This window comes from Tachysurus vachellii, chromosome 12, assembly GCF_030014155.1.
Source record: "Tachysurus vachellii isolate PV-2020 chromosome 12, HZAU_Pvac_v1, whole genome shotgun sequence".
Taxonomy (NCBI): domain Eukaryota; kingdom Metazoa; phylum Chordata; class Actinopteri; order Siluriformes; family Bagridae; genus Tachysurus; species Tachysurus vachellii.
In genome coordinates this window covers 22,053,610-22,072,249 of record NC_083471.1, presented here as the reverse complement: position 1 = coordinate 22,072,249, position 18,640 = coordinate 22,053,610, and the positions used below count along the sequence as shown (strand labels likewise).

General features: G+C 40.4%; 1 protein-coding gene across 4 annotated transcripts in view; it reads left to right on the top strand.

Annotated features, from left to right (window-relative positions):
• Positions 1-18,640, top strand: part of tncb (tenascin Cb) — a 43,237-nt gene that overhangs the window by 7,178 nt on the left and 17,419 nt on the right. For 2 of the 4 annotated variants that reach the window (XM_060884359.1, XM_060884358.1), the window contains exons 2-11: positions 4,132-4,686; positions 4,885-6,849; positions 6,947-7,210; positions 7,320-7,435; positions 8,246-8,399; positions 10,044-10,313; positions 10,472-10,657; positions 11,582-11,671; positions 12,649-12,912; positions 16,973-17,248. In XM_060884359.1, coding sequence (XP_060740342.1) covers positions 4,215-4,686; positions 4,885-6,849; positions 6,947-7,210; positions 7,320-7,435; positions 8,246-8,399; positions 10,044-10,313; positions 10,472-10,657; positions 11,582-11,671; positions 12,649-12,912; positions 16,973-17,248 — 4,057 coding nt within the window. In that variant the 5' untranslated portion in view covers positions 4,132-4,214. The remainder of the gene's footprint in view (positions 1-4,131; positions 4,687-4,884; positions 6,850-6,946; positions 7,211-7,319; positions 7,436-8,245; positions 8,400-10,043; positions 10,314-10,471; positions 10,658-11,581; positions 11,672-12,648; positions 12,913-16,972; positions 17,249-18,640) is intronic. The other 2 variants (XM_060884361.1, XM_060884360.1) reach the window with 1 other exon arrangement.

Below are 18,640 nucleotides of genomic sequence, written 5' to 3'. Positions count from 1 at the left end.
CGTTCCCTCTGGTAGTGTCTATGGCATACACACCCGCTTTGGGGGAAACATTTCTGTAGCCTTGACTTCTTTATGCTTTTACAGTCAGAGTCAGTGAATCTGTATCAATCTGTATCTCTCAAGGTGACTAAAATCTCCAGACATTACCAGTTCATTCAGCATCGCCTGTGACCCACATTAAGGGAAGAGATGTTCTATCACGGCTGACCTACAAAACTGAGTGAGCTTGACGATTTCAAACACAAAGTGTTGTGACGCTTTGCTGTAATGGTTGATGTTCCACATAACTGAACAGCTACGGAATTTTATACAGTAGGATGATCTGTCACAATAAATGCGGTGTTGCTGTGGCTACAATGGGTTATTTTTGTAATAATCAAGAACGATTACCATAATGTACATCTAAAATCTGATAGTTTTTTTTTTTTTTTGTATTTAATCTAGATTACATCCTGTATTGCTAAGCATCTGTGCATTGGCAATTCCACTTTACTGTTTTGTATACGTAAGTACTTATACGATTGAGTTGTAGTGCAGTACATCAGTATTTCAGTAGCCACAAGTTCTCACCTGAGGTATGTAATTACTTCAAGAGTGAAAAGCCTTATCATCAATCATCAGCCTCCCAGAACAAATTAGAAAACTGTGCTGCACAAAACAGATCACTTTCTGTAAGACGGGCTCCAGAAAAGCAATCACTGAGGGAAAGCGCATTTACAAAATAACTTCATTCCAGCTGCATAGAAATGCTTGAAATAAAATCAGCTCTTTACATATGTATATAAACAGTATGTAAAGACAGGGTGACTCTGTGGTTAGAAGAAACATAATCAACAATGGGGTGGTATAATTTTCCAATAACAGCATATACTGAAATGTTTTATTCATTTTATTCATCAAGAATTTGCCTATTTGTATACATTAAAGGACGGTGTAGAAAATACCCTGCGGTACATTAAACATTTTGTCTATGTATAGTTATATTTAATGTTATGGAACATCTGTAAAACACATTTATTCATGATACCTATTACAGTACATTATAACAGTTACAGTATAAACAGCCATTCACTATTTGCCTTTCTTTAATCCCTTCCTGAAGGTCAATAAGACAAAAAACACACCTATAGTCAGAAAATATTAAATGTTATAAATAGTTATACCTGAGTGTTAGTGCTGACACTGGAAACTCCTTCCTTTTAGCCATAATAAACACCCCTTAAAGAGACATCTCATATTAATGATACTGTGTCTAATGTACAGGTTCCTGCGTATTAGAAACTGCATATTTATATAAACCTAGCAGCTAAAACTACTGTATGGGAAGCTGAATCAACATTCATTTGAGAAAGCCTATCTCTATAATGCTCTGTTTAATATATGACATTGAAATGCAGCCATTTTTACAGATCGTAAAGTACAGTGTATAGAGTTATGAAATGAGCATCGGTGCTGTAGTGCATTAAAAATCCCAGGGAGAAAGAAAAAAAAAAAGCCCAGACAAGGTGCACTGACTAAGCCCAAATTACATACGCCAGACTTTCATTTCCCATCAGATAATTTATGCATGAGACCTTTTCCATCTGGCCATTTCACGAACTGTTTGAGTAATTCCAATCTATTTTATAATAGCTATTGAGACCCTGATGCCAGTGAGAGTGATTTTATTTTATCCACACAATAACTCTTTAATCTTGCACTTAGCAAAGCCAATATAAACTTTTCTGCTCCATTCTCTATGTCCCCATGGTGAAAGCTAGTAACTACCTGATGAAATAGTAAACCGTTGGCATAAGTCTTAATTATTCATATATTATGATGCTCCCTGAGTACAATTTATCACCTTATTTACTATAAAACAAGCTTCATTTTATGAACCCAATGAACTGCAAGTTAAGCAAATAATCTTTTTTATTACAGCAGAATGTGGCCAGTGGAGCTTAGATCTAATTAACTTTTATTTCTAAGCTTAACGATGTATTAAACTTTTCATTCAGTCTCTGTGTGAGGTAGTCTTTCCTTTTCCAGCGGCTGTCATAACAATAAAGTAGCAACACAACACCGATACTGATATATTGTGCTAATATAAATATACCGTGCTAACTGTATGTGCCTATAATTTTAGCTCTAATGAATACAATGCATGGTGGCCAACTTACTTAGAAGCAGGAAGTTAGAAAGCAGTAATTGTATTGGTCCCAATTTAAAAGTATGTTCTAGACATGGTTTTGTCCTGAAAACAGGAAGGACTGTTTCTCAGCACTGGAAAGTAAAATAAAACACTAGTACTGCTACAACTATTGGTTTTCATTCATGACCACTAAAATACTTTCCGTCGGATTATTAATTCATTTCTGGCACAGATGAATGGCTTTTGCTTTATTTTTCCAAAACGATCTGCTACCTTTGTACTTTGTGGTATTCGTCTGTCAATATAGCAGCTTTGACAAAAGATTCTGGTCGGAAATGGTAAACGCAGTCACAAAGAGTATCTTTGGGTTTGTTCTTCTTTAAATTCTTGTGGAAGAGGTTATGATTCAATGTTAAGCAGCTACCTATACACCAAGAATTAAAACCCTGGTAGTGACACAAAGCAATGTTCTGGCTATTTTATTGATTTAATCCATAGAGTAAGGTGTAGAACAGGCCCAGGTGGTGGGGGTTGTGCATGACATCCTTGAGAGTCCAAGGAATATCCATCATCAGGATTCTTTAGCGCTCTATCACAGAGGCAGTCATCCTTGTCTGTCTAATCAGGGATGTGTGGTGCAGCTGTGGGATCCCTCTCATTCCTGCTAATCACATGTCAAGACAGCTCTCTGGTGAAAGCACTGCCTCTTTGACCATATTACCTGCGGCTGACTTCACACGCTGTGAATAGAACAGGCTGTCACTCGTCTGTGCTTGTAGTTGAAGGACACATGCCACAGGGAAGGTTTCTGATTATGTGAATCTATAAAAAGTATATAATCTTTGATATTGAGAGTTTGTACAAATTTGATATGAATTTCAAATCTGGTTGGATTGCAAGGAATAAAAAAATACATATGATAAAAATATTGATTATAAATATATGGCAGGTTTTAGGAGTGCTTAAAAATTGGAAGATAGTTTCATGCTAAAAACCAAAAGTCATATCGTTGTACTTGAACTATATACTGAGGAGTTTTGGTGGTTTGGCAACATAACATAGCATTAACCATTTTACTAGGTGGTTAAAACCATGCTAAATTAGTCTATTATACTTTTCATAAAAAGAGCTAATAAAGTGTTTAAAAAAAGCATTTGATAGCTTCTCTGGAGCCTGTCCAGATATATTATGGAAATTCAGGTTTAAAAGTAGGAATATGAAAAATACCCAACTGTGTCCAATTCATATCAAATCATTTTCCAACAGACCTTTGCACATAAAACAACTATGTCTCCCGAGCCTGAAAAGATATTATTTATCTTTGATTTTTTATTTTTACAAAAAATGAATTATAGTTCTACGTAAGGTTGTGTTTTTTGTCAGGAGAGCAGTTGAAAAATGCTGATATATGAGAGTAGCATGAACCCTGACCAGCCATGATATTAGGGGTACTGCAGATGTATCCTCTATACCAGTATTAATCTGTCATCTTGGATTATGGAAAGCCAATCCAGGAGAGGGACTAGATGCTTAGGTGCAGGTGTTACCTGCTATGTGATTACAGAAGAGTGTCAGAGGAAACACTGTCAAGGATTGGGTAATGAAATACAAGGTTAAGCATTCCAGTTCCATTTTTAATTGGCAAAGTAATTCCTGAGGGAAATGTAGAAGAGGGAAAGCTTAAGGTTGGCAGCTGAGAATCTGTGTCCCCTGCCATGTGAACCATGTCACTAATATGGGTTATAGCAACCAGATAATGTATTGAGTTGCCTTTTAACAGATAGCCTAATTGTCTAAGATTAACTATTTTTGCTGAGATGCCTTGTCCCTGTGCTGTCCCAAATGGACTCTTTTGAATTTGTTGGTTACAAACTGCAAAGGCAAATAATGTTAAAGTATCAAAATCTTCACAAGTAACTTTCACTATATCCATGTCTAGACTCATACAGAATGGAAAACAAAATAAATGACATTTCCCAGTTTCTGTCTTTAATTTCCAGTTCTAAAGTTCCATTCAAAAGAGAAAAGTACCTTCTTCTACACTACTACTGACTGAATCAAGCACCAGAGTGAGTGTGTCATCATGGGGATGCGAGGCCTGCTTCTGGCCTATGTCACTACGGCCATTCTTTTGGATCTCTCCATGGCTGGCCTGCTGAGGAAAATGATCAGGCACAGAAGAGAGTCACTAACGCCACCCAAATCTGAGAACATGACCCTACCTAATCCAGACCAACCAGTGGTCTTCAACCATGTATACAACATCAATGTCCCAACCGGATCCTTGTGTTCTGTGGACCTGGATTCACCTGGAGGATCAGAAATGAAGCCCAAGTCTGTCCAGTCTGAACAGCACATCGAGCACACTGTGGATGGAGAAAACCAGATAGTCTTCACACACAGAATTAATATACCCAAGCAGGCTTGTGGGTGTGATAACCAGATGCCAGACCTTAAAGATCTGCTAAACAGGCTAGAGATGTTGGAGGCTGAAGTGTCTAGTCTGAGGGAGCAGTGTACCAGTGGGGCTGGATGCTGTGGAGCTCAAGTTACAGGTGAGTATGATTAGATTAGAATCCTCTGAAAAGCGTCAGGTAAAACCTTTGAACTTGGCACTCTTCACATTCTAAATTCTCTTGTCAGTGGTTTATGTTGATAATCTTGTGTAAATGCATTCTTTTTTTTTTTTTTTTTTTTTTTTTACAGTTGATGGTTGTGTTTTTATAACCTTAGGATTGCCCTGTGTTTCATAGGTGAAGTCTCTACCAAGCCATATTGCAGTGGTCGTGGCAACTACAGCATTGAAACCTGTAGCTGTCTTTGTGAGCCCGGCTGGAAAGGGCCCAACTGCTCTGAGACAGATTGCCCTAATTTCTGCCAAGATCAAGGCCGCTGTGTGGATGGGAAGTGCATCTGTTTTGAGGGTTTTGGTGGCGAGGACTGTGGAATTGAGCTGTGCCCTGTGGATTGTGGTGAATTTGGCCAGTGCATTGATGGAGCTTGCATATGTGCAGAAGGTTACATGGGTGAGGACTGCTCCATGACCAATTGCTTAAACAATTGCCTGGGTAGAGGACGCTGTGTGGATGGCGAATGCTTGTGCAATGAGCCATGGACCGGCTTTGACTGTTCAGAGCTTATTTGTCCTAATGACTGCTATGACCGTGGTCGTTGCATCAATGGGACCTGCTACTGTGATGAGGGCTTTGCTGGGGAGGACTGTGGTGAGCTCACCTGCCCAGATAACTGTAACAATAAAGGCATCTGTGTTAATGGTCAGTGTGTCTGCAATTTCGGCTATAGTGGAGAAGACTGCTCCAAGCTTACATGTCCAAATGACTGCAACAAGAGAGGCCACTGCTTCAATGGGAGATGTATATGTGATCCTGGCTTCCAAGGTGAGGATTGTAGCATCCTCACCTGCCCTGATAATTGCAATGGCAGGGGTATATGTGCAAATGGGGAATGTATATGTGGTCCTGGATACCAAGGTGACGATTGTTCTGAGCTCTCCTGTCCCAATGATTGTCATAACCACGGACGCTGTATTGATGGAAAGTGCATTTGTAAGCAAGGCTTTGCAGGAGAGGACTGTAGCATCAAAACATGCCCCAATGACTGTCATGACCATGGTGAATGTGTGGATGGCAAATGCGTCTGTCAAATTGGCTTCACAGGTGAAGACTGCAGTGAGTTGACATGCCTTAACAACTGTCACGACCGAGGACACTGTGTGAATGGTCAGTGTGTGTGCAAAGAAGGATTTACTGGGGAGGACTGCAGTGAGTTGACATGTCTTAACAATTGTCACAATCGTGGACACTGTGTGAAAGGTCAGTGTGTGTGCAAAGAAGGATTCACTGGCGAGGACTGCAGTGAGTTGACATGTCTTAACAACTGTCACAATCGTGGACACTGTGTGAAAGGTCAGTGTGTGTGCAAAGAAGGATTCACTGGAGAGGACTGCAGTGAGTTGACATGTCTTAACAACTGTCACGATCGTGGACACTGTGTGAAAGGTCACTGTGTGTGCAAAGAAGGATTTGCTGGGGAGGACTGCAGTGAGTTGACATGTCTTAACAACTGTCACGATCATGGACACTGTGTGAATGGTCAGTGTGTGTGCAAAGAAGGATTTACTGGGGAAGACTGCAGTGAGTTGACGTGCCTTAACAACTGTCACAATCGTGGACACTGTGTGAAAGGCCAGTGTGTGTGCAAAGAAGGATTTACTGGGGAAGACTGCAGTGAGTTGACGTGTCTTAACGACTGTCACAATCGTGGACACTGTGTGAATGGTCAGTGTGTGTGCAAAGAAGGATTTACTGGGGAAGACTGCAGTGAGTTGACGTGTCTTAACAACTGTCACAATCGTGGACACTGTGTGAATGGCCAGTGTGTGTGCAAAGAAGGATTTACTGGGGAAGACTGCAATGAGTTGACATGTCTTAATGACTGTCACAACCAAGGACACTGTGTGAATGGTCAGTGCGTGTGCAGTGAAGGATTTACTGGGGAGGACTGCAGTGAAAAAACATGTCCCAACAACTGCCTGGATCGTGGGTATTGTGACAATGGACAGTGTGTCTGCTATGTGGGTTACACTGGTATCGACTGCTCAGAGATGACCTGCCCAGGAAACTGCAATGACAAAGGCCACTGCTTGAATGGCATGTGCGTCTGTATTTTGGGATTCACTGGGGAAGACTGCTCTGAAAGTAAGTCAGTTTATGCTTTTATTTTTAACAAGTACAACCTCACATTGAATGCTTAGTCCTGAAACATGCCTTTACAGTATGTCCTCTCCATCAACAGTCACCCCACCAAGGGACCTGGTTGTCACTGAAGTCACCCCAGAGACTGTGGATTTGACCTGGGTCAATGAAGTAGAGGTGACAGAGTACCTAATCACCTACATGCCTACTGCTCCTGGTGGTTTAGAGTTAGATATGCGAGTACCTGGTGAAAAAAGGTCTGCTACTATTAAGGAGTTGGAGCCTGGTGTGGAATATTTAATCAGTGTCTATGCTGTCCTAAATAACAAGATGAGCATTCCTGTGAGTGCCAGAGTGGCAACACGTGAGTCATCAGTTATTTGTCATCAGAAGCTTTCAAATATTTTTTCATACAGTTTTAGACAATAGTAAGAAATGTAACATTTGCCCTATGACTTTGACCACATAATTAGATCTTCCGGAACCTGAAGGTCTTAAGTTTAAAGCCGTGAGAGAGACATCGGTGGAAGTTCAGTGGGATCCTCTTAATGTCAAGTTTGATGGTTGGAACCTCATCTTCAGAAATACAGTGAGTATTCTGCTTTTTATTGCATGCCACAAGCCATGTCAGCATGAGGATGGTTATGGTAGCATTTCCCTGAAAGCTGTGGTAGGAATACCACATTTATTAAGCAGCCAGCCAGTAATTGCTCAAGATGAGAAAATGTATGAGTATCCTGTGGAAAGTAGTCAGTTTGGTGCCAATATTCAAAGACTGCTGTCTGAAAGTCTACGGTTTTGTTCCACAAAACCTTCTAAGAAGCTTCTGGCAGCAACTCTGGTGACCATGTGCAACAGGACTGTACTGTTTTTACAATGCTTTTCTTTTTCAAGGGCTTAGGAAGACTCCAAAAAAAGGACATGCAAACCATGTCTTCCTAAACTCCATTCTTTCAGAATTGGCAGCTTTATTCATACATCAAGTTTGAGGCAGTCCATGCCAAACAAACCCTTCACTTTGAAGTGGAGCACTCACATCCTTACGTGAAGTGGATGCGATTGAAAGTCCCAAGTGTTTACTTTCCAAGATCTCTCTAATTTCTCTGTATTTCATGGGACTGTTGAGTCCACAAAGCCTGGAGTCATATCCATGGTACCGTTTGTGGTTTTTTTGTGTTACACATGCACATAAATAGAACAAAGATTCTGTATACAGTAACACAAAGGCGCACTGTACTGCCTACAGTAAATGGTTTGTATGATCCACATTGAAATTATGAACTACATAAATCAACAACAGTAAATACTGTCTTCATTATTCATTTGACAAGTTGACAGCATGAAATCATAAGTATTATGTGTTATTGTACATTGACTATATGGTGTTGTTAAATTCCAGAAAGAGGAGAATGGGGAGATTTTGAATTCGTTGTCTCCACCTGAGACTACTTTTGAACAATCTGGCCTGGGCCCAGGCCAGGAGTATGAAGTTAAACTTGAGGTGTTAAAGAACAAGACTCGTGGACCTCCAGCAAGCAAGAATGTTGTTACAAGTAAGCAGGTCTCTTAGTACATGTTTTAATTCATTTCTTTTCGATTTGGTTTCCAAATGTTTTCTTTCAGAATTTTTTAATTCAGTTGGGGGGCACGGTGGCTTAGTGGTTAGCACGTTCGCCTCACACCTCCAGGGTTGGGGGTTCGATTCCTCCATCCGCCTTGTGTGTCTGGAGTTTGCATGTTCTCCCCGTGCCTCGGGGGTTTCCTCCGGGTACTCCGGTTTCCTCCCCCGGTCCAAAGACATGCATGGTAGGTTGATTGGCATCTCTGGAAAATTGTCCATAGTGTGTGAGTGCGTGAGTGAATGAGAGTGTGTGTGTGTGCCCTGCGATGGGTTGGCACTCCGTCCAGGGTGTATCCTGCCTTGATGCCCAATGACACCTGAGATAGGCACAGGCTCCCCGTGACCCGAGGTAGTTCGGATAAGCGGTAGAAAATGAATGAATGAATGAACCAGTGAGGGATGTGGTAGCTCAGTGGTTAAGGTGTAGGGCTACTGGGAAGGTCATGGGTTTGAACCCCAGGTCCACCAAGCTGCCACTGCTGGGCCCCTGAGCAAGGCCCTTAACCCTCAGTTGCTCAGTTGTAAGTCACTCTGGATAAGGGTGTCTGCTAAATGCTGTAAATGAATGAATGAAATGAATGAACCAGTTGGTGCAGGTACTGTAACAATGCCTTGGTTTATGGTTTCCTACTACATCCCAAACACTTGCATGTAAATGAATTGGCTATGGTAAAATGTGTGAATACATGTAAATAAGGACGGGTCTATGCTGACCCGAGACAGACTAGCAACACAGCCAGTGTGTATTCCTGCTTCAAGCTCAGTGTCCCAGGGATAGCCTATACTTTGTATTTATGCCATAATATAAATTTCCCGTAAATCCAAAATGTTGTCTGGCACAAAATCTGCCCTAAACCTTTATGGAAAAGCTTTAGCTTTTGTGATATTTTGGAGTACCCTCCATTTGCTTCTCGTTTTTAGTGCTGAGCTTGTAAAATGTTATGCTTCTCCTGAGGTGATCCCTTTTAATGTCACTGCTACCAACCAGTAAATCATTCGTAGCTTATTATTAGAGGATACAATTTCAGGAAAATGCCTCAAAGACCTAAAAAAAAACAAGTAAAGGGCTTGCAGGAACACAATTAATTAAATTATAACAGTAGGCTCTATTCATAGGCTATAATAATGAAGGCTACTGTGTGCTCATATGATACCAGCTGAACAAATCTCCCAGTGTGCCTCTCAGTCAATTTCAGAGATATGTGCCAATAAGGAACTTCCCAGAGAGGAAGCACTGATTTCTGAAAGAAAGGTTCTACCTCCTTCTATTCAAGCTGCTTGAGAAGTGTTACTCCCTCAAGAGGATGAGAGTTTTGCTTAACCACAAGTGCCAAGCTGATAAACTACATTTCTGTTTTATCTACAGCTCGGAGAGAAAAAGAAGTGATATTTTGATAGTTCCTCATGTGACAAGCACTCCCAGGAGCCTCACTTCATTTTATGTATATTTACTGTTAACAAATAACATATATTAAATTCAATTATGTCATATGACATTCTCAATGCATACCATGCCAAAGTAGTAGATTGTAGTAGTAGATAGAGATAGCAAATTCTTGCTTCTTTTCTGTCTCAGAGATCGATGCTCCTAGCCAGGTGGATGTCCGGGATGTAACAGACACTACTGCTCTGATCACCTGGTTCCAGCCCATAGCTCAGGTGGACGGCATCTCTGTGTCCTATGGCCCTATCACTGGCTCCACAGACAGCCACTCACTGGAACTGTCATCAGTCGACACCCAGTACCACCTGTCTGAACTCTACCCAGACACAGAGTACAGTGTGTCTCTCATGGCCCGTCGAGGCGAAATGACCAGTGTGCCTGTCTATGAGACCTTCACCACAGGTAAGAATGTCGTTTTATTTCCCATATGAGCTATTGTATATAAAAAAATAACGATGATAATGACTAAACTACTAATAAAGACAAACAAACCTTGACTTTGGAGCCGCAACACCCGTAGGTAGTTGCTGGAGAAATAACATGTAACATGATGTAAATAGATCTAGATGCACCTACGGACCTGAAGGCCATAGATCAGACCGACGAGAGCATCACGTTGGAGTGGAAAAACAGCCAGGCCAATGTTCCCAGCTACCGCATCAAATACGGACCACTGTCAGGAGGGGAACACGGGGAGCTGACCTTTCCAACAGGCACACAGGATACCACTCAAGCCAAGATTTCAGGTAATGGTTAGAGTAGATCAGATTTATTTGTGTAGTGTAAAAAAAAATCAAATACTTTTATGAATTTCTATAAATTATTATAAAGAACTTATTTGTTTTCTAAAACAATTCTAGTTTTCTAGTTTCTAAATTTACATACAATTGTATTAAAATGTGCAAAAAATAAACAGTAATAGTATGTGTTTCAGTTAGAAAATTATGCATAGGAAATGTTTTCCATGTCATTACTTTACTTACTCGTTACACACTACTTTGAGGCAGTGTCATTCTGTAAGGCCACGTGTTACCGCGCACAGGGATTAGTCGGGATGAGGAGAATGTGTAGAAATTCAAAATGTGTAATAGATTCTTTGTCTGGTCGGCTCTATTGTCCTTGGGTGGCCTGTGTCCTACATAAAGCAGTGAGTCTATTTTAAAAACTGAGCATGCTACACACACACACACACACACACACACACACACTTCACTAGCAACTCATCTCTTTTACACGGTTATTATCTGTAATTGCCGTCACGCTTGCGATTTTTATTGGTAATAAGTGATTCCTCTGTTTTAGGTGTAATTTCATGCTGAAAGCCTCTTGAGTATTGACCTTTATATGGGCCAGTGGAATCAATGAGAAGGAAAAATACAGAAATTTGGACTGGGGCCTTTTATCATTTTCAAGTGGCTCTTGGAAGACGTAAATTCTGCTTTTAGACCAAAGTGAGAGCTTTTTAAATGTGGCTGCTGGAAAGAGTGAAATTGAAAATGACCAAATGCAATTATTTAGAAAATAGACTACTAAACAGTAATGGACAAGATGGGCAGTGAAAATCAAGAAACTTTGGATTAGTCTTTTTTGACCCTCAGAGGTTTTCCTGTTCGTTCTGGGGCTCTAGTTTTTAGGGACTGTATTTAATTATCAGTTCTGCATTTTTTTAGGTCTCAGGCCTGGGACTGAGTACGGCATGGGAGTGACCGCGATCAAAGACGAGAAGGAAAGTGCTCCTAGCACCACTAATGCTGTGACAGGTGAGATGTTCCTGTACTATATCAGAAATATACAGTAGAATAAAGAACGAGAATATGTTAATATTTTTCTTACAAGGAAAATGACTTGACATTTCCTCCATTAATAAAGGATTAAGTAAAAGCAAGCTGTGAAACTGATAAAATAAGATAAAAATAAAATAGAGATGGGGTGGGGCACGGTGGCTTAGTGGTTAGCATGTTCGCCTCACACCTCCAGGGTTGGGGTTCGATTCCCGCCTCCACCTTGTGTGTGTGGAGTTTGCATGTTCTCCCCGTGCCTCGGGGGTTTCCTCCGGGTACTCCGGTTTCCTCCCCCGGTCCAAAGACATGCATGGTAGGTTGATTGGCATCTCTGGAAAATTGTCCGTAGTGTGTGATTGCGTGAGTGAATGAGAGTGTGTGTGTGCCCTGCGATGGGTTGGCACTCCATCCAGGGTGTATCCTGCCTTGATGCCCGATGACGCCTGAGATAGGTACAGGCTCCCCGGGACCCGAGAAGTTCGGATAAGCGGTAGAAAATGAATGAATGAATGAATGAATAAAATAGAGACATTTGTAACACAGTTCTACTATCTGTATCTATATATTGTATAGTGCTCCAAATATTCCCATCTCTAGCTGTAACTGTCAGTTGATAAGGATGAATGAATGAATGAACTTGTCTGTATTTGTTCAAGTTATTAGTTCATTTGATGGAGGGATAAGCACATATCTGTTTTAGAACGTAAATTATACTATATACATAACTTCACTATGTGGACAGATAAACAGTATATAAAGAACGAACAAGTGCAATTGTGAACTACATATGGAACACGATGACTACTGCATCATCTAATCTGACACTAGCTGTGAGGATTCACTGTAGCTTTCTGACATCCTTCGTATCACACCTCGTCCCACATGACCGTGATGCTCCAGTGCCAAAGCTGTCTTTACTGTATACGTTAATTAAATGAAACTCATCCTCTTGTCAGATCTTGATGCTCCTAAAGATCTGGAGGTGAGCGAGGCCACAGAAAACACATTGACGCTGATCTGGAGGAGACCTGTAGCTAAGATTGATGTCTACAAGCTGGTGTTCGTGGCTGCTGATGGCCACAGGTCTGAGTTTGAAGTTCCAGACAGTGTCAGCACCTACATACTAAAGAACCTGAACCCTGGCATGCTGTACACCATCACCCTGACTGCTGAACGAGGGAGGAAGAAGAGCGCTCCAGCCAGCATTCAGGCATCTACAGGTCAGTCCTATAACACTATCGCTGCTTAACAAGGGCATTGTGTTCAGCATTGCCTGATGTTTATTTAAAACTTGCTGATATTTAAAAGAATATTTAAATAATATGAATAAATGAATAATAGTTCTGCATAAATCTCAGAGTTATTTTCTAAAGAAGGGGAAACTTGTGGGTTTTGTAACTTTATCATCATGCAAAAAAAAAAAAAAAAGAATAAGGACTGAATTATCCTGACTTTTTCTACAAAAAAGTATCAATATTTCTTTTGGAGTATGAAGGTTTAGATTTAGCACTCTGTGTAATTTAATTTGAGGTTCACTCTGTTTCCTTGCCTCTTGGCCAGGGAGATCGTTTTCCTTCTATACAATGTGCCTCCAGGCGTCTGAGCCAAGCTCAGGAATGAATTGAATTCATTGTAAGTTCCAGCTTTACATCCTGTGTGAGTCCCATTTCAGCAACAACATGTGGATTTATTTGACTTCTTACAGCAACAAGAGGAAGACAAATTCAGATGCTTATGGCTTTTGTTTAAAGTTGTGCGGTTGGAATGGTGTTTAAACGTTCAAACCAAATATTTCTTTGCATTAAATGCCTTTTGTTGTGTAACAAGATCGTTTTAAAGGGGGTGAAATTTGCACAGAGAGAGCGAGCGAGAGAGAGAGAGAGAGAGAGAGAGAGAGAGAGCGAGAGAGAGAGAGAGAGAGAGAGAGAGCAGGCATGGAAGAAAATAAAGAGGAAAACAAAAATAGAAAAGGCATATACATATTCTTCTGGCTTTAAATGGTCTGCAGTTTTTTTTTTGTTTTTTTTTAATTTGTACCTCAAGAAGAAATTGGGCTAAAATCAGGTGTATGAATATGGAACACACACAAAAACAACGACACACATACAAACACATACACACACACACACACACACACGCATACAGCTCATTCATGTGATAATTGTCAAAATGAGGCCACTCCCCTCTGGTTTTGTGTGATTTGACCAGGATAAAATGAGGGGTGGGATAATAAATAGCCCCCCTGCCGGGGCAACTGTTAAAACATTGTCTCCGAAATCAGCAGTGCTATAATCCCACAGATTCATTTCTGCTGCCATTATCAGCCTCAGACATGAAGTACAAACATGAAGCATAACACTCACCACATGCCCATTATAGGATGAGAGAAGGCGGGGTGTGCTGAATGGAATCCTCTTGATTTAGGCTTTTTTTTTCTTTCTGAAAGACACACATCGAGAACACTGAAAGGATTACAAGAATCACTTGGGACCGATAAAGTGCTATCAATATGGAGCAGTACACTCTGAGCAAGCATCCCAAGGCAGTTTAATAGAATCTCATTAACAGAATAATGTCATTCAGGTGGGAAAATGAACAGTGATCTTTTACAAGGGATTTGTGAGGCCTGTGTCGCAAAGGTCCTTATATTGACTGTGATGCGAAAATCGTAAAAACCTCTTTTCTCCATCTGCATGAAGGCCGTATTAAAGCTCGGCATACACTACATGACCTTTAAAACTGCAACAGAAAAAGTCGAAAAACAGAAAATCACTTTCCTTGATATATTATTTTTTTGACATACTAAAAGATTAAATCAAGGATGAAATTTTATATACGTTTAATGTCAAATGTGATCCGTTTCAACATTTCAGGCTTAGCACTTATTTACCTCCTCATACCACCGGAGGATCTAACTGAGAATCTGATTCAGCTTCAGATATAGAAAGCCACTTGGCTTTTTTCTTGTTTAGAAAAAAAACAATTCATTTGATTGAATATATACAGAATAAAACACTTCAGAGCATGCTGTTACAGGAAAATAATCAACAACCGGGTGCTAACGTGTCCTGATGCGAGGCAGACTCACTGCTACAACCCCAAAGTGTTTTATTCTTCTTATTCAAATTATAGCATTCAAATGAGCTACGCCTTCCTCATTTTAATGTTTTGGGACACGTTAGTTCCTGTTCCTGTTGATTTAAAAAATATTTGTGAAACTATTTATATTTATTTGTGGATCATAGTATATTTATTCAGAATAACGAAACAATTCTGACCCCATAGGCTAGCGACGTTGCATTACTTCTGGTTAGTAATAGAGACGATACTACTCTTCAAAGATTCCTACACTTTACAGTAAAGTACATACTGCAGAGTATAAGTACATAGTGTGTAGTATGTCATTTGGGACATAGCTAAATTCCTCGGACTTTCCCATGGCAGGAAACTTTCTGTCATACAGAAAGCATCACTTTAAAAAAAAAAAAAAAACATTGTTATACGGTGTCAAAGTTCCTGTGATGGAGTCAGTGTCCGGATAACAGCCGGAGCTACTGTCAGAGCTGCTGTGATAGAAAATTAATCAACACCTTCAATTAGAATAAACTAAATTAGCCTTTGCTATGATTTTTTCTAGGAAGGGCAAATTCGTGAAAGAATTTGTCAAACCTCGCAGTAGTGTATGCTTGAGTTACCGTTGAATGATTTCATCAATCATCATGGCCAAGCATGGGAATGATTAATCGTTCTGATCTTCTAGAGCCTCTAATTGACAGTGTTAAATTTTCCCAGCAATGTTAGTTTAAAATTCTCATGCCTGGGAACTGAAAAAAGTCTTTCACTTCACCCTCTTTGTCTTTCATTCAATTCACCAGTACGCTTGTGTCCACTTGATTGTGCATTAAGAGGATAATGGCAGCCTATGGTGCATCTCCAAGCTCTTTGCTCCCATCTCTTTATGAATGCTGATGGGGCGAAAGGATATTCAATTACGGGTTTGCGCTTCCCTGCATGGCTTCCTGCTTTATTTGAAGCAATCGGCGTACTTCTGCTCAAGCGGACTACGCAGAACCTTCAAAAAATTAATGGCTTCGTTCTGAGCCATTAATACCAGAGCAAGCTGCAGTCACGTGCATGTTTTTGAATTTATTATGAATGAGGTTCAATCAAATGGAGGCTTGTGCAAACAAGACTGTTTATTATTGCACTGGCTTCACATGCCAGTTTTTGATTGCATGGGCAGATGTTTGCTTTGCATGCAACAGATGGACGTAAACCTGAATTTTAACAGAGACAGATGTCTGTTACATGTTATTTACAGAAGAGATGGTCTTTTTCCATCAAAATATCAAAAATTTTCCATTTGACATAGTTGGTTTTTGTTGATGTTTTTGGAAAAAAAAAAAAAAAAAAAAAGACTTCTGTCACACATCATGGAAACATCTTGGAAATTTCCTAACACATTATTTGTTATGAGCAGCCTATTGTTTGAGCCTAACAGCCTACTGTTAATTGATATGATGTTAAGAGAAGATCTCGTAGAGCCCTGCTTCACAATCCTTGACCTGGAGAACAATTATATGTACCATATATACCTTTAGATACCATTGTACATGCTAATCTTTAAGCGTTTGAAACCGTTAACCTAGAGAGCATAGTTGCGGAAATATCCTAAAGTGAAAATAATCAAGAAAACTAATGATTAATATTTAATGTTGTGGGAAATTATGTTTCTGGTATCACATATTTTCCATCAGCTTCCAAACCGTCATCTCCTCAACAGCCCTCCTATTTATTAACTCTCTTGAAAAGAACAGGCAAAAAACTAAACCAAAAAACAAAGGTGCATCCCAAATCTACTATTCTATAGCATTGTGTAGTATACATAGTGTGAATAGGGTGTTTGACCATGATAATGCACTTATTCAACCGAAGAAACGAAGTGTGGAATGTTGGACACTTCATGTACTCAATGCTCGCAGCTTTGCTACAGTGATGGAAAGTGGGCGGGGCTAACAATCGCTGGATGAACAAACAAATTTAAGGCGCATCATAAAATGAAAATAAACAAGAAAACACTTTGGCACAGCACTGTGGTAAGTGTTTCAGTTCTTCTACATGTGTATTGTTCTTGAATGTACTGACTGCTTTATGGACATGCAAACCAACATTTCTTTGGTCCTCTTGCTGGTCTTCATCTGATACTTCAAGTTAAACACACCAAGCTATCAAACTCATGCTCCACTTCCTGTCGCTTAATCTCTTCTGTTTATCATCCAGACAAAGAAAAGCCCCTGGTGGGCAACATCACCATCTCGGCGCTCTCCTGGGACGGCTTTAATATATCCTGGGAGCTGAAGAGGGGCCAGTTCGATGGCTTTCTGATCGAGGTGGCTGACCCAGATGGTCTCTCCCAGGCCCAGAACCACACTGTATCAGGACAGGAGTACAGTTTGACTATCACTGATCTCTCGCCTAGCACTTTCTACAGAGTCGCTCTATATGGCCTGTACATGGGAGATCTCTTAGAGCCAGTGTTTGGGGAGGCTTTTACAGGTACCACCGTTCGACGAGTCCTGGTGCTTCGGTTCAGTTTGGAATGAATACTAAAGTGTTTATAACATAGCTTATAGTTTATAACATATGTGTCAAATGAAGACTAACAACTAATATTTTCCTCCAAATAACAATAAGCTTACTAATTATATCACTCTTAACATCTATATTCTCTCTCCTGTAAAACTGGGTGTAAAAATACATATTTAAACAGGTTTTTTTTGCTAATCTTTTCACCCAAACATGCTATTACACCTCTCTTTGATGTATACATTACCCCTGTAAAGTGCCAGCAGTTCTTTTTATGTCAGCGCGGCATTTTGTAGATCCGGTCCAAATATTTTAAAGCTTCAGCTCCCACTTACTTCCCAATTACGTGTTGGAGCATACTGATATTCAGAGCACACCTGCACTAGCGTAAAATAGAGCCCTTCATGTTGTGCCTTGCCTAATCACAGACAAAGCCTGCAGGTGCACACACTGACCTCCCTCTATGATCACAGACTTTATTTATGCTTTGCAGCCAAAGAAAAGTCAAGTGAATAATACCCTTTTATTTTTAACCACCCATAATATACAATGCATATGCTAAGCATGCCAGTGAAGTGGCGTTTAAGGTTGGAAAAAAACCTTCCAAATACGGGAGATTAAAATATTCTCAGACACCGAGCTGTAATACCGCCGCTGCCCACAATAGTACAGCGGCTGGTTATTAGCTCCAAGTCATAGTTTGGCCTTTGCTTGATTCCTCGTCAAATAAAGATGCCGACTGGGCAGAAGCAGTTTGCCATGGAAGTGAGCCTAAGGAGTTTTTGTCACTTCTTGTGAAAGATCTCGTCAGTATGCAGACCCGGTTTTCGAACTCTGCAGCGGCCTAAACTCTGAAGCGCCGCTTTCACACATTTTCTTGGCATTTATCAGGCTGTGGCTGTAAGTGCTCTAGTCGTAGTGCATACTCAAGCATGCTTGCTAATCGGTAACTTTTTTAAACAGCAGACTGCAGTCAGAGTATTCTTAAAAAAAAACATTCTGTAAAATCATATTTCTACTTTATAAGAATTTTCAAAAATGGATTCAAAGGCTAAAACTGTGAACGTTGAAAGTGAAAATATGTGAGCTCTTGGTACTGAAGCTGACTAAAACATATCTGTACATATCCTCCTATCAACTTAAGAGCATCAACTATATCCGAATGCCAAAGCCTGTCAGGTTACCGAGCTGAGCGTTCCTTTTAGTAGCATGACCTCGTCTTTTCTGCAGGTTAGCTGGCGCCTTGTTCCTCCTTCACGAACAGATGGCTCTTTGTCCTGGCCGAAAGACTAAGAGAGACCAGTTTGATGAAAGTGATCTGCAGTTACCACTTTAGCACTCACGCAACGCCCACAAACAGAC